This window comes from Odontesthes bonariensis, chromosome 6, assembly GCF_027942865.1.
Source record: "Odontesthes bonariensis isolate fOdoBon6 chromosome 6, fOdoBon6.hap1, whole genome shotgun sequence".
Classification (NCBI taxonomy): Eukaryota; Metazoa; Chordata; class Actinopteri; order Atheriniformes; family Atherinopsidae; genus Odontesthes; species Odontesthes bonariensis.
The window spans coordinates 6,446,009-6,473,023 of NC_134511.1; the positions used below are offsets into that span (position 1 = coordinate 6,446,009).

General features: G+C 40.8%; 1 protein-coding gene and 3 pseudogenes across 1 annotated transcript in view; 1 reads left to right on the forward strand and 3 right to left on the reverse strand.

The window, feature by feature from the left end:
* The window catches only part of sh2d3cb (SH2 domain containing 3Cb), a 64,336-nt gene that overhangs the window by 27,028 nt on the left and 10,293 nt on the right, over positions 1-27,015 (forward strand). Inside the window, exons 4-6 of the mRNA XM_075467180.1 lie at positions 1,473-1,601; positions 2,164-2,546; positions 4,706-4,809. Of these exons, the coding sequence (XP_075323295.1) occupies positions 1,473-1,601; positions 2,164-2,546; positions 4,706-4,809 (616 nt within the window). The remainder of the gene's footprint in view (positions 1-1,472; positions 1,602-2,163; positions 2,547-4,705; positions 4,810-27,015) is intronic.
* Positions 10,977-26,028, reverse strand: LOC142381884 (UDP-glucuronosyltransferase 2B31 pseudogene; annotated as a pseudogene).
* On the reverse strand, positions 16,691-17,724 carry LOC142381885 (UDP-glucuronosyltransferase 2A2 pseudogene; annotated as a pseudogene).
* On the reverse strand, positions 19,927-26,049 carry LOC142381883 (UDP-glucuronosyltransferase 2B31 pseudogene; annotated as a pseudogene).

Sequence of the window (27,015 nt, forward strand, 5' to 3'; positions counted from 1 at the left end):
TTGTTAAATGTATAAATCTGTTTTTATTTAGTTTACTGATGTTTATTATTATTACTATTATTATTATTTACCCTCCTCTTCATACTGTAGATTTGTTTATAGCTGATGTTTACTCTCTATTTTTATTCTATTCTATTTGCTTGTTTTTCCTTTAATTGTCTACATATCTTTTATACTGTACGCTGCTGCAACACAATAATTTCCCAAATTGGGATGAATAAAGTATTTATCTATCTATCTATCATAGAAATCTGCATCCCTTTATCTTTTGCCCGTTTCTCCTCTTCTTCTCTTCTTCTCTTTCTAAACTGGGCACCTGATGGCTTCTTTGGTCTTTCACCATGATGATGATCCATGATGACTCCACATTATTACCTTTGCTTTTCCCATTAACACCGTCCATTCACCCGTCAATCAACCGGAGTCACGTGACGTCACGTTTTTTTTTTTACATTTTTCACATAACCCATATATATATATTACATATATATATATGGGTCTATGTTCATTTTAGGAATGAAATACAGTTTATTTGGATTGGAATGTGGCCTGGGATCACATAGAGTGCGCCCTGGGCGGTCGCCCACATTGCCCACAGCAAAAAAACCGGCCCTGTTGGCGACAGAAAAGATTCGGGGAATGCGACATGCTTTGATGCCACCTCGGTTACCGCCGGCGACCGGACTGGCCTGAGTGCAGCCAGCAGCTCTGACGAGAAAAGCGCGATTTCTTTCAGTTCACCGACTCATAATTGGAGACTTGACAAACACACTTGCCTAAATGGGACAGTCTGTAAATGAATGATAATGCTAATGAAATTAAAGCTTTTCATTAGCACCTCACAACACACACCCTCCCATTTTGTTCTGAAGTGGTCCTGGCATGACGCCCAGCTTTTGGCTCACCGTAGGACAAACCATTCTGTCAGAACAAGAAGGGGTAGAGGGGACACAACATGTCACCTAAACAGCAGTAACTGTAACTGTGTCCCAACACAAAAGCATTCCCAGCCCGTCCTCAGCACCAACCCACTGATATACAGGAGCTTCATCTTTTTTTGTTTAGTTTGTAGAAAGACACGACAGACAAAAGGCCCGCTGAGTGATGACCCCGTCTCACAATGACGTTACCAGGGCGACGAGGCCAAGACTCCAGCATGGGTCTGGTTTCTGGGCCCCTGGTGCTGCCAGCGTGGATGCCCAGTGTGGGAATGCTTCCCTCCCCTCTCGCCCACCTCTGTCCTCTTTCTGACACCCGATCACACCGAAGCAGAGCAGAGAAGTCTGCGGTTTGGTCCAGATTCTGGTGCGAACAGGAAGGTGTAAAGAAGCAGGAGGAGATGCAGCAGGCAGCTCCACTCTGCTGGGATCTGACCCGAGACGCCGGCAGGGAGCGCACGCCGGTCCTAACTCATGTCGTCTCTGTTGTGTTTGCACGTGGGGGTCGTCTCTGACCCTGTGATGTCTTTGAAGTTCTCCAAAGAGAAGTTCTGGCTGGAGCCGCCGTCGGAGAAGGCGAGGAAGCAGCTGGAGGAGGAGCTGAAGCTGAGCAGCGCCGACCCGAAGAGCCACGCCTGGTACCACGGACGGATCCCCTGGGAGGTCGGTCTCACCAACACAGTTTGAGTTGCACTGATATCAGTTTTATATCTCTTTTTTTACTTCAGCGTGAGACAAACAGAGACTTTCTAATGTCTCCTCTAGTGTACGAATGTTTTTAGCTAGAAAGTCAACCATCTGTTAAACCACAAACCAACAAAAAAAATTGGTTACTGAGCTGTTTTAGCTGGGTTTTTTTAACTGTGGGGGAAAGCAGGAAACGGGCAAAATTCCCCCGAAAGTATCGATGTAAGGCAAGGCAAGGCATCTTTATTTATACAGCGCATTTCATACCACAGGTAACTCAATGTGCTTTACATACAGACAAGGCATTTAAAAGAGCAGCATAAAAACAAGCAATTTAAAGAGAATAAAATGATAGAATAAAAATTAAAACACACAGTTAAAAGCAAACAAAGAAGGGGGAAATATATATATACATATATAAAACAATTAAGAGGATTTATAGCAAATGCAATTAATCGTGATTATTCAGGGAAATCATGTGATTAATTAGATTAAAAATGTTAATCGTTGCCCAGCCCTAATTAAAATATCTCCTCAGGTGTCAGAGAGCCTGGTGGTGAACCACGGGGATTTCCTCATCAGGGACTCTCAGTCCAGTCAGGGCGACTTTGTCCTCACCAGCCACTGGGAGCAGAAAACGCTTCACTTCCTCATCAGGAGGACGGGGGATCAGTCCTGTGAGACGTACAACCGGGTCCAGTACAGCCTGGAGGGTGAGGCCTTCGACTCCTTACCGGCTCTGGTTCACTTCTACGTGGGCAGCCGGGCGGCTCTGACCCAGTGGAGCGAGGCTCAGATCCACCGGCCGGTGAACAGGACGCTGCCGCTCAGATGCCTGGAGACGGCGTTCTGCACGGCTGTCGGCCAGGAAGGGCTGAAGATCAGCGGCGTGGGAGGAGAGGAGGGGGTCTGTCTGAAAAGGTGGGCTTTGACTCTTTACCCCAAATCTGCACAGTTTTGTTTTACTTTTCACTGGGGCTGGGCGAGTTAACTCGTTATTATCGCGTTAACTCGTCAATTATTTAACGCCGATAAATATTTTATCGCGCATTAACGCATTTTTTTAAATTAATTTTTTAAATTTTGTTTTTCTTTTTAATTATTTTTTGGGGCTTTTGTGTCTTTAATGGATAGGAAAGTTCAGAAAGACGGACCACCCCTGTTTTATTATTTATTGTATTTTGTAAAAGTCTGTCGCTCACAGGCTTTTATTTTGTAAAAGTCTGTTGCTGTCTGCTGCGGAACCGGAAAAGAAAGTAATCGGCGGATCCACCAAACATGGAGAAGGGTACGGAACTATTTTCATTTTAAAGTTCTTCCAGACGGCGGAGTCGACAGAACCAGAGTCATCTGTAAACACTGCCAAGTTGAATTGTCTTCTCAGCGTAGTAGTTCCAGTCTAAAATATCACTTAAAGGCAAAACACACAACTGATAGCAGCAAGTCATTCAAGGAAACAGACAGTGGAGCGAGGCTTCTACATAAAAACTACAGAAAGATGCTGATGTTAAAAGTGTGTTTGCACAACAAATGTTATGGCACTTTCATTCATATGGCAGCACATTTAAAATAAAACTAAATGCTAAAAGCTATACGCTACTTTTGGATTCATTTTTGGATTTTGCGTACAAATGCGATTAATCGTGATTAATCAGGGAAATAATGCAATTAATTTGATAAAAGATTTTAATCGTTGCCCAGCCCTACTTTTCACACAAAATCTCTGCAGCTGAGATGAGGAGCACAAAGTTAGCGGGAACCCGAGAGCCACAGAGGCCACGAGGCCGCCAGAACAATGTGGCTCAGTCACGTGACTTCGTGTGAATCTAAGGATGGAAATAAAAAGAGCTGCATGATAAATGTGGCATTAGACCAAAGTACCCTGAAATAAGTCGAAGTTCTTTAAAAAATAATTAAATTACTGCCTTTATTGAACGATGTGAACACATATATATTAATTGTATTAATTTAATTCATTAATAATTAATTAATATTTATTTATGCAGTGATTTGTTTATTTAATGCCAACTGAAATGGCATTTTATAGCAGTGGATATTGTCTAAAAATGACTATTTCTAGTTATGCTACTGTTGAAGTGAGATTTTATTTCTTTATTTTGTTGCTAAAGTCTAGATTTATATATTTCTTAGTTGTGAAGACACTGAAAACAGACTTAGGATCCTTTAATTAATGATCAATTTTCTAGATTAACTGTTTTAAACCATTTTAAAAAGCTTCTTTTGTTCAATTCCAAACAATTTATCTCTTATCAGATTAATTAGCAATTAATTTAAGTTAATTCATTTAAAGAAGACACATTTTAAACTGCAATTTTATTGGACTTGTTAATTGAAAACAGACTTTACTGTAACTGTGAGTTATGGCAGCATGAAAAACTCACAAAGTGAGTCGTTAGTCGTTAAAAAAGTAGAAAATAAACAGATGAGCGCACAGATGAGCGCTCTAAGATTGGGAGACACGTGTTTTAGATTTAAACATTTTTAGTATTTAGGTCACAGAAATGACTCAAATTCAACTCCAGTGTTATAGAGTTGTTTTTTTCAAGTTGCATTCAAGGACCAGAGTGTCACCTGGAATCAGACTGAAGACACTGAGGTGGGTCTGATTCGTGGGGTTATTCCTGTTTTTATGTTTTTACTTCACCTTTTCTGATGAAGTGACATTCAGTCAGCGACAGCATGTCGCAGCAGCGATGATGTCCTTCCGGTAGATGAAGAATGAAGGACGCAGCACGTCCTTTCGGTTGTTTTTCTGCAAACACCTGAAAATACTTTCACTGAAGTTGTGAATGGACTGAACTGATGATTTTAATGGAAACATACAACGAAATAACAACTTAGCATCTTTCCGCACTCGTGAAACTTTACTCTCATGTTGCTTTGTTTGAATGTTGAGCTCCTTTTCTGTTTCTCTGTGCAGCGTGATGCAAAAACCCGACTTCCTTTTTTTCTGTTCTTTTACACGTTAGACAGAAAGAAAAACAGGACATGTAAAAGCTCAACATGAGACAGTTTCCTGTGATCTGATAACCATCTGTCACCTCTCTGTCTCCATGCAGTCCTTCCTGTCTCCCCCACAAGGGGGCAGAAGTTGACAGGCGACAGGAGAGCCAGTCTCTGATGACTCCTGGAGAAACTTCCCACTCCACTCCCCACAGCCACAGTGAGTTTAACTCTTTCTCATCTACAGAAACAAATATAAGGATTTGAATTTGCCTTTAATGATGCACTGAGCGAGTCTTAAACTTGATATCCTGTTCCTCTCTGAGGCGAGGGGCTCCTCAGGTCCAGTCTCCCAGAGGTTTTTAAGCTAAAGTTAGGAAATGATAACAGACCCAGGCTGCACTCAGGCTCAGCAGATCTTATCATCTTGATAGTGTGCTGGTGTTCCCTTTAAAAATAGCTCCATAAATAAACCTCAAACGGAGGCACTTTGACCACCTTTTGTCCAAATATGCTTTTAAGTTTATTTGTTGAGCACAATTCAACAACAAGATGATTCAAAGTGCTTTACAGATACATTAAAGCAGTAGAAATAAAAAGCATGATTTAAATTTTAATAAAAAAATAAAAGAAATAAAAACAACAGATAAAATCAGGAGTTAAAATGTGATTAAGTTCTGAAACTCAAGCTTCAGATTTGGAGCTTTATTCAGCTGAAAATAGGTGTGTCTTCAGCCTGGACTTAAACACACTGAGTGTTTCAGCTGATCTGAGGCTTTCTGGGAGTTTGTTCCAGACATGTGGAGCATAGAAGCTGAATGCAGCTCCTCCATGTCTGGTTCTGACTCTGGGAACTGATAGAAGACCGGATCCAGATGAGCTGAGGGGTCTGGAAGGTTCATACTGGGTCAGGAGGTCACTGATGCATCCTGGACCATTCAGAGCTTAAGATGGCACCTGTCAAAAGCCAAACTTCTTCCTCCGCCTCTAAACGTGACTGCATGGTCTATATATATAGATAAATAAAAGTAAAGATTCGCATTTTAAAAACAGGAGTAAGGAGAGTTAAAGTAATCTGAACGACATGAAGTAATGTGAAGATTTATTATCTTTGTTATTAAAAAGAATTGAGCAACAGTCATCACATGATAATAACAAAGCTCTGATGGGGGAGGACAGATCAGATATGGGTTATATGGGTCTGAGTCAGCCTGGATCTGAGATAAAAACATCTTATTTTCACTGTAGTTTGCTTTTAAGACCCAACAAGACAAAATAAACCCTAAAAACTGAAAATGCAACTGAAAATAATCCAAAAGTTTTTGAAAATCCTTGTGAAATTCTTAAACGAATCTGTGGTAAGTTCCAGCCTGAGGGGAGAGGGAGGAAAGAGTTCCTGAGGAAATGTAACGCCCTCGGGTTGATTCCCGTGTGGAATAAAGGCCTCGTGGGCAAGAACAAACGCGTCCTCCTCTGATGCACATCGCCGCCCCAAACTGCACCGCAACCAAACTGGAAGTCTGACAGTAAAATGTAAATATATGCATTTTTGTGGTCAGCCTCTGACATGTTAGTGCTTGTGCAGTGTGTTCTGTGGAAGAAAGTGTGAACAGCCCGGTGTGTTAAGTGTAACTCCTGGGATTTCTGTGCACAATCACTTGTTATCCGAACAGGTTTCTGTTGAATTCTGCCGGTTTTCTTTCTCCCACCTGCAACCAGGCTGTGGCTATGAAAGAATTTTAATTATCCTTTCTATAACTGATTTCTTTTCAGATAGACCAGAGTTTAGCAAGTTCTTATATCCTATATTTTTGATCTGCTTTTCATTTAAAAAATAAAGCAAAAACAACCTAATTTCTCATTTCATCTTTATTTATATAGCGCATTTCATACCACAGGCGACTCAATGTGCTTTACATAAAGACAAGACATTTAAAAGAACAGCATAAAGCAGCATAAAAACAAGAAATTTAAAGAGGAAAAAAAATAGAATAAAAATTAAAACACAGTTAAAAGCAATCAAAGAAGAGGGGAAAAAGAAAAATATAAACTGGCATTAACATCGTTGTGTTGCAAACACAAACTAGACTAGGTTTTTGAATGTAATGGAAGCTGTTGCACCGATAAGAATCAAGAGCACCTTGATCAAACAGAAAACCCCATGGAGAAACACCACAACAGTCAAAAACCTGAAAAGAGAATGCAGGAAAGCTGAACGTAAATGGAGGACAACAAAGCTTCAGATTCACTATGAGCTGTACAAACAAAGCCTGCGTAGTTATAACAATGAGCTGTGCAAGGCCAGACAGCTGCATTTATCTGAAATGATTAACCCATTTAGGCCTAAAACGCCTGGAAAAGAATGCCTGTAAAACCTATGGGCGATTTCAGAAAGACCCCCTAAAACCTGAAGTTTTTCTGGAAATTCAGCAATTGTGTCAACGCCTACTAAATGATTGATTTCTCAGCCTCTGTAGCAGATAGAAACAAAATTCAAAAAGTATTGAGTAATTGAGTTTACACCTTCACGAAAATAGAAAATGTAAAAAGTAAAGTGCAGGAACAGCACTATTTTCAATAAAAAAAACAAAACAGTAATAAAATAAAATAAAATTTAATTTTATATTTAAATTATTTATTTATCTATTTATTTTATCGCCAGTAATCTCTTCGTACTGGCAGCACAAGGAGCCCATACACATTCCAATAAATGTTTTCATCTCCGGCACAGTTACGTGTGACCACCTTGCCATCTTTGCCATCTGGATTCTGAAGTACCTGCTCACTGTATCTATTCGTCTCGGAAACGAGATGCGCCCAAAGCTCCTCAGTAAAAATATGATTAAATGCCTGCAACGGTGTGGCATCTGCAGGTAAATCGACTTTCACCTCTGGTGTGCGGTTGAAACCTCTCCATCGATTACGGTGGTAATTGTCAGTCTTCCACTCACATTCAAACCCTTCAAAATCATCCTCATCGTTATCATCATCTTCAAACATATGTGCTAGCCATAAATCTCGACCAATTGGGTCAGCACAGCACGTTCATCAGCATCATCAAAGCCAAGAAACTCCTCAAAATCGCTACCGTCTGAAATGTCTTCCCACTGAAAGTCCTCCATGCTTGTTCAATATAACTTAACTTCAAAACAATGACACGAGGAACATGACGACACTCTCACATGTCTATTATAATGCATTTAATTGGCGCAGAGGTCAATAATTGGTGCAAAACAACCTTATACATGAAAAAAGACGTGTACGCTTTCCCGGCCTTAAAGGTAGAATAACGCAACAGCGCTCCCGGCTTTAAAGGTAGAAATGCGGCAACGCTTTCCCGGCCTCAATGGGTTAATAAGAATGTCAACAATTCTCGAACTCTGTTTGCTATGGTTGAAAAACTCACAAATCCTCCTAAACAGTCAAACCCAGACCTCCTCTCCACTGAGAAATGCAACGAATTTGCCAACTTTTTTAGCCAAAAAATCAAAACAATTAGACAAAACATTCATGCAACACAGACAAACAAGAAAACTAATCTGTGTCTGAAACCTAAAAATAACTCTGACGTTATGTCACAATTTAATATTGTAGATTTAAAAATCCTAGATCACTTAAATCAACCACTTGCACTCTGGACATAATACCATCCGACTTTTTAAAAACTGTTTTTACCTCAGTAGAAAGTGATCTCCTACGAATAGTTAACAGCTCACTGGCATCAGGCATTTTTCCCAAGTCACTAAAGGCAGCTGCCATTAAGCCACTCCTAAAGAAGAGAACTCTAGATGCCTCTATGATGAACAACTACAGACCTGTCTCTAACCTCTCTTTTATATCCAAGATTATTGAGAAAGTTGTATTTAACCAGCTCAACGACTTTCTGAATGAAAGTGGAAGTCTTGATAAGTTTCAATCAGGCTTCAGACGTCATCACAGCACTGAAACAGCTCTGGTCAAAGTGTTAAACGACATCAGGTTGAATACTGATTCTGGTAATGTTTCAGTCCTGGTTCTGTTGGACCTCAGCGCTGCGTTTGATACTGTAGATCACAGAATCCTGTTGCACAGGCTGGAAAACCGGGTTGGACTTTCTGGAGCGGTCCTTAACTGGTTCAGGTCCTACTTAGAAGGCCGGAGTTATTTTGTTACTATTGGCAGCTATGAATCTGAGCGAGTGGCCATGACTTGTGGAGTCCCCCAGGGGTCAATTCTTGGACCTCTTCTGTTTAACTTGTATATGCTCCCTTTGGGTCAGATATTGCAGAATTTTAACATCAATTATCACAGTTATGCAGACGATACACAACTTTATGTGTCTCTGTCACCGGACGACTGCAGCCCAGCAGACGTACTGTGTCAGTGTCTGGAGGAAGTAAACACCTGAATGAGAGAGAATTTTCTACAATTAAATGAAGACAAAACTGAGATCATTCTGTTTGGTAGCAAAGAGAAGAGGGTCAGCGTTGGTAAATATCTTGAGACTCGGGCCCTTACAATCACTGACCAAGTTGGTAACCTCGGAGTGTTGATAGACTCAGATCTGACTTTCAGCAGCCACATCAAAGCTGTCACCAAGGCAGCTTTTTACCACCTCAGAAACATCAACAGAATTAAAGGTTTCCTCTCCCAAAAAGACCAGGAGAAACTCATCCATGCATTCATCTCCAGCAGACTCCATTAGGCCTAAAAAAAAAAAAAAAAAGTTTGGTTCCTGTTGGTTGTCAGTTGATGTCATGGGTAGGTAGGGAATTTATTTAATTTTTTTATTTATTTATTTTTTCCAGTGGCAGCGAGTAATAGGTAGATTTTTTTTTTTTTTTTTTATTACAGCAGCAATGGATACTCCCAGCATGTTACACACACACACATTTTTATATGAACAAAATATGTAGTACAACCTGGACCATTGGCATTGAAGACATCTCAAGCAATATTTCATAAATAAATGTAATAGTTTAGTTAAAGTGTCACTCTGGTGTTCTGCGACTCATGGCCCTGTTGTCCAACATTACTGCCTGCTTCTACTATTCTGCCTAACACAAAACAATTGAAATATTTATTTTTATATATTATGTAGCCTATATATATTCATAAAAATGATAATGATAGTATGATATATGATATGAAACAATATCTTATTTTTTGCAAAACATTATGGGCGTGAAAACGAAACTTAGAAAATCGGCTCGGCGCATGCACAAAACCACAAAGTAGCAATTCTCGACAAGTAGGAGAAATCAACTGAACACCGGCTGCCGACACAAATGAACAAGTGCACTGCTTGACTTCTTCAAGGACATTTTCAAAAGATTTCCTACCCAATCTTACAATTTTGTTTGTCACGCTATTGCATGGACAAACAATGGAGACCACGCATATATCCATCTTTCTCCCGCAACCATATAACACGCGCTACCGACCCAGTCTGCATGCAGATCTCACGTGAAGTCGTTGTTTTCACGAGAGCATGCGCTCATCCTTGTACAGGATGAAGAGGTGCTGTACAAAAACGGAATTATAGTTTGCATAAATAAAAATGTATTTGTGTTCTTTTTTTTTTTTTTTTTTCTTCCCCAAGCTCATAAAATAATTTGGGTCGCACGTAAATTGACAGGGTCGGTCGGAAACCGGAACCAAAATAAAAAAATTTTTAGGCCTTACTGTAACGCTCTTTTAACTGGACTTCCCAAAAAGAGCATTAAACATCTGCAGCTCATCCAGAACGCTGCTGCAATACAGCAATACAGTTTATTTGGATTGGCAGCAGTTTGTGTTGTGTGGCCTGGGATCAGTCAAGTGGAAACCACCTCCTCGATGTTCCTAAAACGCATTATATCTCATGTTTACCCGCTACTCGTGCTGGTCATCCAGTCGGCACAACCAGTGAGCCTCTTCCCTGTGGGCAAAACAAGTTGGCACATCTGGATATTTGCAGTGTTCTTGTCCTAAAGTGTAGTTTTAACAGTGCTTTGGCTGCAACTAACAAGTACACGAGAAAACAAATATCCAGATAAGAACACATGCTGAGAGTCCCCCCAGGTAAACACTGGCAGGATGACGCCATGCTGAACTGAACTGCTGTTCACTGATCTTTCACCTGATTTGGCCTATTTGATCCCACTTACACTGTGTTTATGTCGAGTTTTGACCCAAAAGGACCAGAACTTTGTCAGTGCCACATGTTATGTTAATCAGAAATGTTGCTTTAACAAGGAACAACGTTAATACCGCGTATAATAAGTGTGGAATAAGTTGTTTACCTAAGGTAGTGTGATAGAGGGAGCCCCTTCAGGTGATCATCATACCCGGTATGACATCATCATACCTGTGTCATCTGAAGTATCTTAAATAATACGAAAATGAAAATATGAAACTGAATTTTTATGGTAAAATCTTTATATTTTGAATACATTGAAACAGAAGAACAGAACAACTGAATAAGTAATCCGAATGTGAGAAGCAAACAAAAACTGTACAAACAAACAGCATTGTCCCTCAAGCGTCTCATCACGAGAACAAAAGGACAACCAACAAGTAGCTGTAATTTCAGAAGCTGTTTCTCACGTGAACCCTTGTTTCAAGTAGCAAAACAGTCATTTAATATAACATGATTTATTTCATTCATTTCTCATTTTACACAGGTCCTTATTATGTACTTCATTAATGTCCTTCTTGTATACATACACTTAAAGGCGGGGTAGGGGATCTTTTTCTGGAACATTTTTTTACATATTGCTTGAAATACTCTTCACACCCCCATCGCAACCAATTAATTAAAAGTTTTGACACAAATATGAAAAGTTTTAGTGGCCTCTAGAACGTACAATCCAGGAAAAACAGTATCCAATCATTGTGAACGGACCGTTCACAATGATTGGATACTGATGCCGTCTATCAAACTGCAACCTGCTCCTCCCTCCCCCTCCTTCCCCCTGTGTGCGTACCCTGCTCCGTGAACGTCCAGAAGCTTGGCAGGAAGCTAAACTAGAGCCAGCTTGGCTAGCACCTAGCATTATTAAACGTATAGTTAGCATAAACTAAATACTAAATACTAAATACGGCAACGATCGATGCTTGCTGTCAGAACAGCGCTCGTGCACCTTCGTGCTCGTGCGTGTTCATGTACTCTAGAGGCGTGCCTTCGGGGGGAAAGTGAAGAAAAGGGTTGGGACTTTTTACCTGTGTATTTTCAAAATGCAGCTTCGCTGGACTCAAAATCCAGGATCTCCTACCCTACCTTTAAAATCAACACTAAAACAGTCATTACGATCAACAAACTTCAACAAACGATTGCATTTCCTAAATAGCTGATTTTGTAAAAGTGTATTTAAAGTGACTGAGTCTGGATATGTTGCTGTATCGACCTCTGTACGTACAGTTTACTGTGTGAGGAGCGTTTTGGATGCGATGCTACAAACAAATGATCATTCGTCAATTCCCTGGAAAAAAATCAGATATAAAATGATGAGAACTGCTCCAGTATCGTGCAGTACGATACAGGTTTATGTGCTTTGACACAGAAATGTATGGACCTTCAACAGTTCCTCTTCATTACCTGCTTAATCGATGTGCAGTTACGAGATACATTTGCCAGTTCGTTTTAAATTGAAGCTACTTCATTTAAGAGTGATTTGGCAGTGATTTATAAAACTTCAAGTTTAACTTCAACATTTATATAGAATCTAACAATAACGAGAAACAAATATTCAAAATTAGTTGTTTTTCCCATCCTATGAAATAAAACCAAAATAAGCAAAGTCATCAGTAATATGATTGAGGTTACAGGAAACTATGAGGTTCGTGGGTGCATTTAGCATTACTGACTGTTTCAGGACATCATTCTTTTTTAACTTTACTCCCATAAAAAACCTTCCGACAAAGAAATTTCACCGCTGAAATAAAAACAGTAAATATTATTAATATAATTGCCAGCAGAAACGCCATCACATCAATAGAGTGGTACTGAATCATGGACATCTTGTAAGACTCTGTCCTCAGATGCGCCGCTCCTTTGTGCCTCATGACAAACTCGATCCAGAACATGGCGCGATCCAGTGGTTTCATGGGCTGGTCTCTGTGCAGGCTGGACAGCTTCTTCATCTTCTCCTGGTAGGATGGTTCATAGAGAACCTCCTTCAACGCCTCCAGGAAGAGGTCTTTATTCACAGTTTCAAAGTTCAGGACTTTGGCCACTCCCCTTGCTTCCATCCTGAAGAAGTTGTCAGGCTGGTCGAACATGAGGGGGAGGCCAACCAGGGGGATGCCATGGTAGATGGCCTCCTGGACTCCATTGGTGCCTCCATGGGCCACAAACACTCTGGTCTTGGGGTGGCCCAGGAGATCGTTTTGGGGCAACCAGTCCAAAATTAAGGTATTGTTGCCAAGAGTGGATGGCTTCTTGCCTTTGTGCCGCCAGATCACCTTTTGAGGAAGTTGGGCAAAAGCAGCAGCAATTTCCTCTGCAAGTTCCTCAGGAAGGTGTTCCACCAGGGTTCCCAACGTCATCACGATGACACCATGTTCACCAGAACTCTGAACAAAATCCTCTAGTTCCTTAGGCAGAGGCTTGGAAGGTTTGCATTGAAATCCTGACATGTAGACAACATTTGGCATCGTAGGTCGTGGAAACTCAAAGGTGAAATCGTTTCTCATCAACCAGATGTCGGCCGCCTGAAACAGCTCCATGTAATGCACATCACTGCCGAAGTGACGATGGACAAATGGTTTGTAGCTTGGTTCTGTAACGTACAAAATTTGCATCCAAGTGAAGGCATAGTACAGGATGTTCTTAATCCGCTGGGTAAATGTCATCTTATCAGTCATTTCTGACCCTGGTATAGGGACATAGGACAGTGGGGAAGGTGCAATTGCATGATGCCCGTCACCTTGGATAGTCCATCTGACATTAAAGACAAGTGGAAGACCCAGACGGTGACCCAGCATCACACCACCACCTGTAGCAGGGTCTGTAAGAACCAAATCGTATTTGGCGTCATGAAGGCTCTGCATCAGTTTGGCATCCTCAAATATCTCTTCCACCATCTGAAGCACCATTTTGTTCATCTGGTAGAAGTTTTTTACTAGATCATATTCCAGAGACATGCGAGTCCAAAATGAAGAACCTTGGCGCCGCGTTTTTAGTATTTTCATTACATATGACCCAAAGTTTTCTCTATCAAAACCAGCAGAGGAGTTAATAGTGATGGCCTTGTAGTGAGGGGAGTCCGGCTTGATGTACCAGGAGTCTGATGGGCGCAGTACTGTGACTTCGTGGCCTCTGGCGTTAAGCTCCTCGATGATGACGTTCATGTTGATCCAGTGGCTTCCATCCACAGGAAACACCAAGACTTTCCCTCCATTTACCAAGGCTGATGAGCTCAGCAACACTGCAAGTGTGAACACAGCCAGTCGGTACATCTCTGAAAAAAATATGATAGGAGATATAAAGATGTTAGCTTTGGGTATCCATCTGCAGCCTACTGAGAAGCATAGACATGGATTAGCATTGATACAAAGCATGGATACAAGGTACCATTTGAACTTCAAATGGTTTGTATTGAGGCAAAGGAAATATTACAATTATTTATCTATTTGAATTTTTATAAATCATTAGTAAGGGGTGTATGTACTTAAACATAAAGCCTTGAAACGCAAGACAAAAGCCGTATTGAATGCAAACAACTCGAAGCAGGAATTCCCTCATTGTCGTGTAACTGGGAAACTGTTGTTGAGCAGCAGAGAATCAGGGTGGTGAATTTAATTGAATGATAATTTATTGATCCCAGAATGGAAATTATATTATAGATTTTTTTTTTTTTCGGAAAAATAATTAAATAGATCATTTAAAAAAAAAAAACAAGATTAAAAATAAATTAAAATCAGTTGTCAGATTGTTAGAAAGTTGAAGTGCAGAAGACAGGAGTGTTTTAAATATCCACTGACTGCCATGAATGCATCGAGGTGCTATGTTTTGTAGCTCGGCAGCAACTTTGCTAATAAAGTTGAATGCAGCATCAGCAGGTAAAACAGGTGAACTCTGTCAGCAGACAACATGGGTGGAAACCCACAAACAAACAGCCCAAAATCTGGGGTGAAGCAACGCTCACCAACTGTAACACGTCCAGGATCCCACCGCAGAGATGGGGACTCGAGTCGCACTTAAGTCCCACAAGCAAAGACTCGGGACTTGACTTGGACTCGAACACAAAGACTCGAGACTTGACTTGGACTCGAACACAAAGACTCGAGACTTGACTTGGACTCGAACACAAAGACTCGAGACTTGACTTGGACTCGAACGAAAATACTTTAAACTTGACTTGGACTCGAACGAAAAGACTCGAGACTTGACTTGGACTCTAACACAAAGACTCGAGACTTGACTTGGACTCGAACACAAAGACTCGAGACTTGACGGACTCAAACACAATGACTCGAGACTTGACTTGGACTCTAACACAATGACTCGAGACTTGACTTGGACTCGAACACAAAGACTCGAGACTTGACTTGGACTCGAACACAAAGACTCGAGACTTGACTTGGACTCGAACACAAAGACTCGAGACTTGACGGACTCAAACACAAAGACTCGAGACATGACTTGGACTCAAACACAATGACTCGAGACTTGACTTGGACTCGAACACAAAGACTCGAGACTTGACTTGGACTCGAACACAAAGACTCGAGACTTGACTTGGACTCGAACACAAAGACTCGAGACTTGACTTGGACTCGAACGAAAATACTTTAAACTTGACTTGGACTCGAACGAAAAGACTCGAGACTTGACTTGGACTCTAACACAAAGACTCGAGACTTGACTTGGACTCGAACACAAAGACTCGAGACTTGACGGACTCAAACACAATGACTCGAGACTTGACTTGGACTCAAACACAATGACTCGAGACTTGACTTGGACTCGAACACAAAGACTCGAGACTTGACTTGGACTCGAACACAAAGACTCGAGACTTGACTTGGACTTGAATACAAAGACTTGAGACTTGACTTGGACTCGAACACAAAGACTCAAGACTTGACTTGGACTTGGAAAAAAATTACTTGTGAACATGTCTGTCACACCGTCTACAATCCAACCTCCTGTTCTCTTGGGACTTGTTCTGCAGTCTTTGTCTGCCCGTACATTTTTTAAGGACTTGCAAAACCAATGCACCAAATGAATGCAGGATACAGGAGGCAGCCATGATAAACACATGTACGTGTAGTTAACAGCAACTGTATTTGAACAATTAGAGTCTGGAACCTGTATCCGCGGTCGTGTCTCAGTGAAACAAATAATATTGCGTTTCCAAAATTCCCCACCAAGTCCTTGTTTGTGCCGCAGGCTTATCCATTATCCATTAATCTCACATTCCCAGTGATATTTAAGGGAAGAAACGGTTTAAACTTCCTCCTCATTTGTTTCCCTTCCACTTCTGCCATACGTCCCAGATGTGTCCTCTAAAACTCGTCTCGATTTGCAGTCTTGCTCAGGGTATTACTTCGACTTTAAAAACCTCAGTCAGCTGTTGCCACCTTGGCATGGTTGTGCAACAGTTGTTAAAAACTGAAAGAAATTTCAACAGCCCAGAATATGAACCAGCCTTAAAATAATGGTCAAAAATCTGTGTTATCACGGAAATAAAGCTAGGTAGAAAATCTCAAGGAGAAGAAAATAAATGCACAAAATGTCCAGAGCTACAGTTTGCCACTAGAGTGGCACCATTTTGGATCATACTAAATAGCATAATTGTACAAACAGTGATAAATATAGAATGGAAAAAAAAACCTCCATTGTTTTTCATTCTTGAGCCTATTCACGATATTTTGCTTCTGTCGTATCTTCACCAATGAGTTTTATGGCTTAAAAGACGCAAATATAATTTTTTATTAAATCAGTTTTATTTAATTTCAGAAAGAGCAGTAATTTATGATACACCACACAAAGAAAAATTAGCAAAAGAAGAACAGGAAATGTAATAAAAACATCTCTTACTTTCATTGTTAAACTTTATACAAACATACATTGCATTTTTATCCCAGATTTTTAGACTATGCTAACGAACAGACCAAATTAAGTTTCAGTGCTGAAAAGTACGAGACTTGTGGGTGAATTTAACCAAATATGCTCATAAATCTGTCTAACAGTATATTGTCATTCTTTTTTAACTTTACTCCCATAAAAAACCTTCCGACAAAGATATTTCACTGCTAAAATAAAAACTGTAAATATTAGTAACATAATTGCCAGCAGAAACGCCATCACATCAATAGAGTGGTACTGGATCATGGACATCTTGTAAGACTCTGTCCTCAGATGCGCCGCTCCTTTGTGCCTCATGACAAACTCGATCCAGAACATGGCGCGATCCATTGGTTTCATGGGCTGGTCTCTGTGCAGGCTGGACAGCTTCTTCATCTTCTCCTGGTAGGATGGTTCATAGAGAACCTCCTTCAACGCCTCCAGAAAGATGTCTTTATTCACAGTTGCGATGTCCAGGACTTTGGCCACTCCCCTTGCTCCCATCCTGAAGAAGTTGTCAGGCTGGTCGAACAAAAGTGGAAGGCCAACCAGGGGGACGCCATGGTAGATGGCCTCCTGGATTCCATTGGTGCCTCCATGGGCCACAAACACCCTGGTCTTGGGGTGGCCCAGGAGATCGTTTTGGGGCAACCAGTCCAAAATTAAGGTATTGTTGCCAAGCGTGGATGGCTTCTTGCCTTTGTGTCGCCAGATCACCTTTTGTGGAAGTTGGGCAAAAGCAGCAGCAATTTCCTCAGTAATGTCTTCAGGAAGGTGTTCCACCACGGTTCCCAACGTCATCACGATGACGCCATGTTCACCAGAACTCTTTACAAAATCCTCTAGTTCCTTAGGCAGAGGCTTGGAAGGTTTGCATTGAAATCCTGACATGTAGACAACATTTGGCATCGTAGGCCGTGGAAACTCAAAGATGAAATCGTTTCTCATCAACCAGATATCAGCCGCCTGAAACAGCTCCATGTAATGTACATCACTGCCAAAGTAACGATGAACAAATGGTTTGTAATTTGGTTCTATGACGTAGGAAATATACACATATGTGAATAAATATGTCATGATGTTCCTAATCCGCTGGTTAAATGTCATCTTATCGGTCAGCCTTGAAACGCAAGACAAAAGCCGTATTGAATGCAAACAACTCGAAGCAGGAATTCCCTCATTGTCGTGTAACTGGGAAACTGTTGTTGAGCAGCAGAGAATCAGGGTGTTGAATTTAATTGAATGATAATTTATTGATCCCAGAATGGAAATTATATTATAGATTTTTTTTTTTTTCGGAAAAATAATTAAATAGATCATTTAAAAAAAAAAAACAAGATTAAAAATAAATTAAAATCAGTTGTCAGATTGTTAGAAAGTTGAAGTGCAGAAGACAGGAGTGTTTTAAATATCCACTGACTGCCATGAATGCATCGAGGTGCTATGTTTTGTAGCTCAGCAGCAACTTTGCTAATAAAGTTGAATGCAGCATCAGCAGGTAAAACAGGTGAACTCTGTCAGCAGACAACATGGGTGGAAACCCACAAACAAACAGCCCAAAATCTGGGGTGAAGCAACGCTCACCAACTGTAACACGTCCAGGATCCCACCGCAGAGATGGGGACTCGAGTCGCACTTAAGTCCCACAAGCAAAGACTCGGGACTTGACTTGGACTCGAACACAAAGACTCGAGACTTGACTTGGACTCGAACGAAAATACTTTAAACTTGACTTGGACTCGAACGAAAAGACTCGAGACTTGACTTGGACTCTAACACAAAGACTCGAGACTTGACTTGGACTCGAACACAAAGACTCGAGACTTGACGGACTCAAACACAATGACTCGAGACTTGACTTGGACTCTAACACAATGACTCGAGACTTGACTTGGACTCGAACACAAAGACTCGAGACTTGACTTGGACTCGAACACAAAGACTCGAGACTTGACTTGGACTCGAACACAAAGACTCGAGACTTGACTTGGACTCGAACACAAAGACTCGAGACTTGACGGACTCAAACACAAAGACTCGAGACATGACTTGGACTCAAACACAATGACTCGAGACTTGACTTGGACTCGAACACAAAGACTCGAGACTTGACTTGGACTCGAACACAAAGACTCGAGACTTGACTTGGACTCGAACACAAAGACTCGAGACTTGACTTGGACTCGAACGAAAATACTTTAAACTTGACTTGGACTCGAACGAAAAGACTCGAGACTTGACTTGGACTCGAACACAAAGACTCGAGACTTGACTTGGACTCGAACACAAAGACTCGAGACTTGACGGACTCAAACACAATGACTCGAGACTTGACTTGGACTCAAACACAATGACTCGAGACTTGACTTGGACTCGAACACAAAGACTCGAGACTTGACTTGGACTCGAACACAAAGACTCGAGACTTGACTTGGACTTGAATACAAAGACTTGAGACTTGACTTGGACTCGAACACAAAGACTCAAGACTTGACTTGGACTTGGAAAAAAATTACTTGTGAACATGTCTGTCACACCGTCTACAATCCAACCTCCTGTTCTCTTGGGACTTGTTCTGCAGTCTTTGTCTGCCCGTACATTTTTTAAGGACTTGCAAAACCAATGCACCAAATGAATGCAGGATACAGGAGGCAGCCATGATAAACACATGTACGTGTAGTTAACAGCAACTGTATTTGAACAATTAGAGTCTGGAACCTGTATCCGCGGTCGTGTCTCAGTGAAACAAATAATATTGCGTTTCCAAAATTCCCCACCAAGTCCTTGTTTGTGCCGCAGGCTTATCCATTATCCATTAATCTCACATTCCCAGTGATATTTAAGGGAAGAAACGGTTTAAACTTCCTCCTCATTTGTTTCCCTTCCACTTCTGCCATACGTCCCAGATGTGTCCTCTAAAACTCGTCTTGATTTGCAGTCTTGCTCAGGGTATTACTTCGACTTTAAAAACCTCAGTCAGCTGTTGCCACCTTGGCATGGTTGTGCAACAGTTGTTAAAAACTGAAAGAAATTTCAACAGCCCAGAATATGAACCAGCCTTAAAATAATGGTCAAAAATCTGTGTTATCACGGAAATAAAGCTAGGTAGAAAATCTCAAGGAGAAGAAAATAAATGCACAAAATGTCCAGAGCTACAGTTTGCCACTAGAGTGGCACCATTTTGGATCATACTAAATAGCATAATTGTACAAACAGTGATAAATATAGAATGGAAAAAAAAACCTCCATTGTTTTTCATTCTTGAGCCTATTCACGATATTTTGCTTCTGTCGTATCTTCACCAATGAGTTTTATGGCTTAAAAGACGCAAATATAATTTTTTATTAAATCAGTTTTATTTAATTTCAGAAAGAGCAGTAATTTATGATACACCACACAAAGAAAAATTAGCAAAAGAAGAACAGGAAATGTAATAAAAACATCTCTTACTTTCATTGTTAAACTTTATACAAACATACATTGCATTTTTATCCCAGATTTTTAGACTATGCTAACGAACAGACCAACAATTAAGTTTCAGTGCTGAAAAGTACGAGACTTGTGGGTGAATTTAACCAAATATGCTCATAAATCTGTCTAACAGTATATTGTCATTCTTTTTTAACTTTACTCCCATAAAAAACCTTCCGACAAAGATATTTCACTGCTAAAATAAAAACTGTAAATATTAGTAACATAATTGCCAGCAGAAACGCCATCACATCAATAGAGTGGTACTGGATCATGGACATCTTGTAAGACTCTGTCCTCAGATGCGCCGCTCCTTTGTGCCTCATGACAAACTCGATCCAGAACATGGCGCGATCCATTGGTTTCATGGGCTGGTCTCTGTGCAGGCTGGACAGCTTCTTCATCTTCTCCTGGTAGGATGGTTCATAGAGAACCTCCTTCAACGCCTCCAGAAAGATGTCTTTATTCACAGTTGCAATGTCCAGGACTTTGGCCACTCCCCTTGCTCCCATCCTGAAGAAGTTGTCAGGCTGGTCGAACAAAAGTGGAAGGCCAACCAGGGGGACGCCATGGTAGATGGCCTCCTGGATTCCATTGGTGCCTCCATGGGCCACAAACACCCTGGTCTTGGGGTGGCCCAGGAGATCGTTTTGGGGCAACCAGTCCAAAATTAAGGTATTGTTGCCAAGCGTGGATGGCTTCTTGCCTTTGTGTCGCCAGATCACCTTTTGTGGAAGTTGGGCAAAAGCAGCAGCAATTTCCTCAGTAATGTCTTCAGGAAGGTGTTCCACCACGGTTCCCAACGTCATCACGATGACGCCATGTTCACCAGAACTCTTTACAAAATCCTCTAGTTCCTTAGGCAGAGGCTTGGAAGGTTTGCATTGAAATCCTGACATGTAGACAACATTTGGCATCGTAGGCCGTGGAAACTCAAAGATGAAATCGTTTCTCATCAACCAGATATCAGCCGCCTGAAACAGCTCCATGTAATGTACATCACTGCCAAAGTAACGATGAACAAATGGTTTGTAATTTGGTTCTATGACGTAGGAAATATACACATATGTGAATAAATATGTCATGATGTTCCTAATCCGCTGGTTAAATGTCATCTTATCGGTCAGCTCTGACCCCGGTATAGGGACATAGGACAGTGGGGAAGGTGCAATTACTTGATGCCCGTCACCTTGGATAGTCCATCTGACATTAAAGACAAGTGGAAGACCCAGACGGTGACCCAGCAGCACACCCCCACCAATTGCTGGGTCTGTAAGAAACAAATCGTATTTGGCATCAAGAAGGCTCTGCATCAGTTTGGTATCCTCAAACATCGCCTCCACCATCCGAAGCGCATCCTTATGCACATAATAGAACAGTTTCATTATGTCAAACTCCAGAGACATTCGAGTCCAAAATGAAGCAGACTGGCGCCGTGTCATCAGCACTTCTTTTATACATGAGTTGAACTTTTCCCCATCTAACTCAGCAGAGAAATGAATAGTGATGGCCTTGTAGTGAGGGGAGTCCGGCTTGATGTACCAGGTGGCTGATGGGCGCAGTACTGTGACTTCGTGGCCTCTGGCGTGAAGTTCCTGGATGATGATATTCATGTTGACCCAGTGGCTTCCGTCCACAGGGAACACCAAGACTTTCCCTCCATTTACCAAGGCTGATGAGCTCAGCAACACTGCAAGCGTGACCCCGACCAGTTGGTACATCTCTGAAAGAAGATTCTGACAGGAGATGTACATGATAAATGAAAGGTCAACACTTGTATAGCACCGTTTCAATTTATCTAGGTTTTCATAGCACTTTACCAACTGTTTTGTTTTCAAGAAAATATTCTCACAGCACTTCATATTATACAATATTTACCCTCTTTATAAGGAACATGTTTTCTAAATAATTATAACAGCTTATTGGAAGCAAAATGGTGTTCGGTGTTTTCCGCAAGGACCCTTTGACATGTGAAGAGGATAAGGATTGAAGAATTCTTCTCTTTAGACACTCATTCCCTTTCATCCCCTGCTTCACATTTCCATCCTTTAGATTGCATCTGCAGCAGAAAGCTTCCCTCTGGGATGTGCTTGTGTTATCCACATGTTCCCTCGAACATCCCAGGTGTTCATGTGTTAAGCAGTATTCAATCAAGACCCCTAAGCAGACATTTTGAGTAGTCCAACTCCGAGTTGACAGGCTCTTGTCTTAGGTAGATGTTCCTGGGTCAAAACGTTTTGTCACATTTATTCCGGTTAGTTCTTGGGAAAATGTAGGTTTCCTTTCAAAAGTTTCCATAAAAGGAATTTATTTTGTCAAGTTCGAAGGTCAAAATTGGCGTGGAATGTCAAATGAAACATAAGGGACACCATAAATTTCAACATGGACAGTTTTGTTTAAACAACATCCAACTGCATTCTGGATTTCCACAATAGTCCCCAAGACCTTTGTGGATATTTGCAGGGAACATTGATATGAAAGAAATGTTTGAAATTAAGAGAAGGCTCATGTTAAACAGCCTGTTCGATATTATTCTTTGTTTCATAATTCAAAATATTAATTTGGGCTCAGCAAGTTTCTTTTTTCACTAAGTGTTAAGCTGGATTATAGTTGACGCGTCGCACGCGGCACATGACGTCAAAATGACGTTTCTGGCGCAGCGCGTTGTCGTGCACCAGTCGAAATTTGTAACTTGAAATGGACCAACTCGAAAACAGGCTCACGGCTTACGGTTGTGTCATGTGAAATACTTTGTGCAATTATTTGTAAATAAATGATGTCGTTAGGAATTTGCTGTTGTTTCATTCACTGGAAGCGGCGTAGAGTATTAGCGCTACATAAAACGGATCTATTATTATTATTATAATAATTGCATCCTGAAAGGTAACGATAATTCCCAAGTGTGTCCATTGAAGCACACTATTTCATAACAAACAAACAAAGAAAGGGTTACACAATACACTTAAAAGTCCTATAGCAAGGGGTGGTCCGTGGCGTAGTGGGTTGAGCAGGCGCCCCATGTACAAGAGGCTATAGTCCTCGCTGCAGTTCGGTTCGAGTCCCGCATCAGACGGCCCTTTGCTGCATGTTGTTCCCCCTCTCTCTGCCCCCTGCTGCCTGTCTCTCTCCACTGTCCTATCCAATAAAGGCATAAAAAGCCCCAAAAAATACTTAAAAAAAAAAAAAAAACTATAAAAGTACTATATCAGACTATAATGGTGAGAACACACATATTGAACTTTCAACTTCTGCAGGTTCATCAGCTATTATGCAAATAATCTTTCTCTTTCGTCGTCTTTTCGCCGGCAAGCAGCAGCATCATTGATGACGGTGCTACAGGGGGATTATTTTCTTCTATACTTTTGTCGTTGTAGAGTAGTTTGCGGTAACCTTCACGTAGCAGTGACACCTCTGTGACGGAGAAAATTGCAACTACTGGCGCATCGACTATAAACGGCCGGCACGAAACCGTGACGCAATCAACACCGCTCGCGCGAGCCATCACATCAACCATGCTAGAGCCTTTACACAATGAAAAATAACACCAGAGCATGGTCATCGATGCAAATTACTTTTATGTAGAAAATGCTGAAAACCTCCAGCCCACAGAGCAAAGGATATCTATAAAAATGTCGGTAAAGTTGATCTATTCAATATAAACACAAGAAACTTGTGCTAAAGAAAATAAAAAATAAAATAAATAAAATAAAGGACCAGACTCAGTGAATAATTCCCTACACTTCGTATTATATAGATCAATGAGCAGTGCTGACCAACATATCATTGGGGTCATCAGGTGGGAACCTCCTTTCATCAGTGTTTCGTCTAGTTGGGCCCACGACACCTCCAGGAGGCTAGACAATGACCACTGGCGTCCCAGAGTCACCCCCCTAATGCCAGCAAACACTGCCCCTCACACCACAACACACAACAACCATAATCTACCTTAGCCTCTCACCAACTGCACACCACTTACAGCGGGGTGGGGATGCAAACCCTGGTTCGGGTAGGGGAAGAAATAAAAGAGGTAAGAAAAGCAGGAATGGGATTCAAACCCTGGTTCGGGTAGGGGTAATGAAAATATAGAGGGTGCCAGAGGTGGAGGCAGGACAAGACACACTAGCAGATTCAGCAGACAAACTCACCTAAATAGTCCTATAATCACTAAAATACCAGCAAAAACAAAGCCATACAACTCACTCTCACCAACTGCACACCAGTCACAGCGGGGTGGGGATGCAAACCCTGGTTCGGGTAGGGGTAATGAAAATATAGAGGGTGCCAAAGGTGGAGGAAGGACAAGACACACTAGCAGATTCAGCAGACAAACTCACCTAAACAATCCACTTACACCCAGCTCCCTCAACAATGAGACAACAGACTTTGCAACAAATCCTCTACATCCTACTTCCACTGGACAGATTCTAACCTTCCATCCTCGCTGCTCTGCTTCTGCCCCCAACTCCACATATCTAAGCTTTTTCCTTTCATATGCTTCCTCTACTAATTCCTCCCAAGGAACAGTCAGCTCTATGAAATAGACTCTCATTCTACTCCTAGACCACAAGACTATATCAGGCCTTAGGTTTGTAGAGGCTATCTCCTGGGGAACAACAAGCTTATTTCCTAAATCTACCTGCATCTCCCAATCACAAGCATCCTCCAAGCTACCGTGCCTCCTTATCGTCTTTTTAACTTTCTCCCCCTCTTGAACAAACTGAATTGCAACTCTCTGTACCTTGGACCCTCCTAAGTTTACCTAAAATAAACTGCATCGGAAACACCAACAATCTCCACCACAAAAATAAAGGAATTTCATGTTTCTTTCAGAAGGCTGAGGCACCCGGCTCCAAGACTTACATAACCTCCAAATTGTTTAAAGCTCAAACACAGGTCCTGGATTACACAACACACTGTGGGAATTCCTGCCGTTAAATCCCAGGAAGTTTGTAAGAGCTGTTTGCACACAGTAGACGTTCCTCTCAGGTTTCACAGGCTTTGTGTTTATGTGCATGTGCAGCTCAGTAGTGATATCCTAGATGACACACCATAGAGAAGATTTAAAAGCTGCCTTTTGTGTTTGCCAACCAAAGTTCAAAAGGATTTTTTTCTTTCTTTACTCAAGGTTATTAAGAATTAGAACTGTAAGCACAAAAAATGCTTGTGTTTTTACAGTACAGACTGTTTTGTATAATATTTCTCTAAGGCTTCTCAAAAGTAACTTTACTACCATGAATTATACTATTATTATAAACATATTACAATACTTGGCTATTGAAATGCTTCTCAAATTGATTCTAATGTCAAGAACAAAGTCACATTTTAATGAAAAATATGAAATATAATATATGTACAGTGTAAAATGTTATAAAACCGTAATACATGCAGTTGTTTCCTTTGCTCCAATAGATTAGTTGAAAGAGCACGGTGTACAGTGAGGTTGTCATTACATTCGAGTGCAGCGCTGTTGAGGAAAACATCTGCAAATCACTTTCTGGCTCTGTGAGACCATAAAATCCATCTGTAACCAATCAGGGTTTAACACTCCACTCATGCATGTAAACATGAAACGCAGTACTGTACAGAAACATCAGTAAAACTTCAGTTTTAGTTTTATTTTAAGGTAAAACTACGGCTTTACCTTAAAATAAAACTTTACTTTAAGGCTTCTTCAGTTTGTATGCAAAACGGACCGCTACAGGAAATCTTTCCTGCCCAGAGCCATCAGCATCTATAATAACTCCTTGATTTAATTGAGCTACATCAACATTTAATTTCCCTCTGGGATAAATAAAGTATTTTTGAATTGAATTGAATTGAATTAAACCTTTTTAAACCTGCTCTGAGCTCTTTTATGTAATCACTCACCGGGAGCGCTCCAGTCAGCAGATCTCTCACGTTTCAACCTGAACTTGTCTCCGTCGCAGCACACGTTGGAATGACGGACTGCTATCCTGCTCTCGCATGCAGCCCAGTGGGCGTTGGCACTGAGGTAAAGGGGCTGAAGTTCAATGTGTGCGCGGTGTTGAAAAAACAAAACCCAGGGGAGAGCTCAGTGAGGATTTGTCCACATGGTGAACTCTGAGGTGAACTTTAGATGATAAGATTGATCTTTGGTTGCAGATTAATGGAGAACAAAAGGCAAAGTAATCAAAGACTATATCTAGGGAGATACCTTTTATTTGCTCTATTTAGTTTTAATCACATTTCCAACTCTTTGTTCCATCTTCAAACTTAAAGTTTTTACTCCATAGAATTGAGATATATTTGTATGGATTTTGTTTTTTTTTAAATGCCTTTAGCCCAGCAGTGGGCTTTATGTATTAAAGATTCATTTAAGATGTGATGAAAATCCCAGTATAGATAGAAGCAAAAGTTACCAACATAGCTGAACTCTGTAACTTACATTGTTATGGTGGTTTAAAAAAAAAAAGAAAAATGAGTAAAATATTTTAATTTAGATTTTAATAAAATTAAATTAGATTAAATTAAATTAAATTAAATTAAATTAAATTAAATTAAATTAAATTAAATTAAATTAAATTAAATTTAAATTTAAATTTAAATTTTTATTTGAATCATAAAAATCCCTCATCTGAAAAATGAGGCAGGCGTTGGTAGTGATTCTCAACTTTTTTTTATCCTCGTTACTCTGCAAAAAAAAAAACAGTCCACTGACTGTAGTCACACTTTGGTTGTTAAAGTAGGTGTGGAGCTCTCCGTGATAATCTGCTGGCTCTTCCCAGTATAAATCCAGCCATGTGTAGCTCTGCTACGTACATGCAGACACAGTACTTAGCAACCACTGAATGAGATGGCTAACTCGGACCTTCAATTGATCATAAATGTGATTCTCTGAGCTTGTGTGTTGCCAGATCTGCAGTAGTGCCACATTACAGCTGAACTTGAACAAAAGTAAAG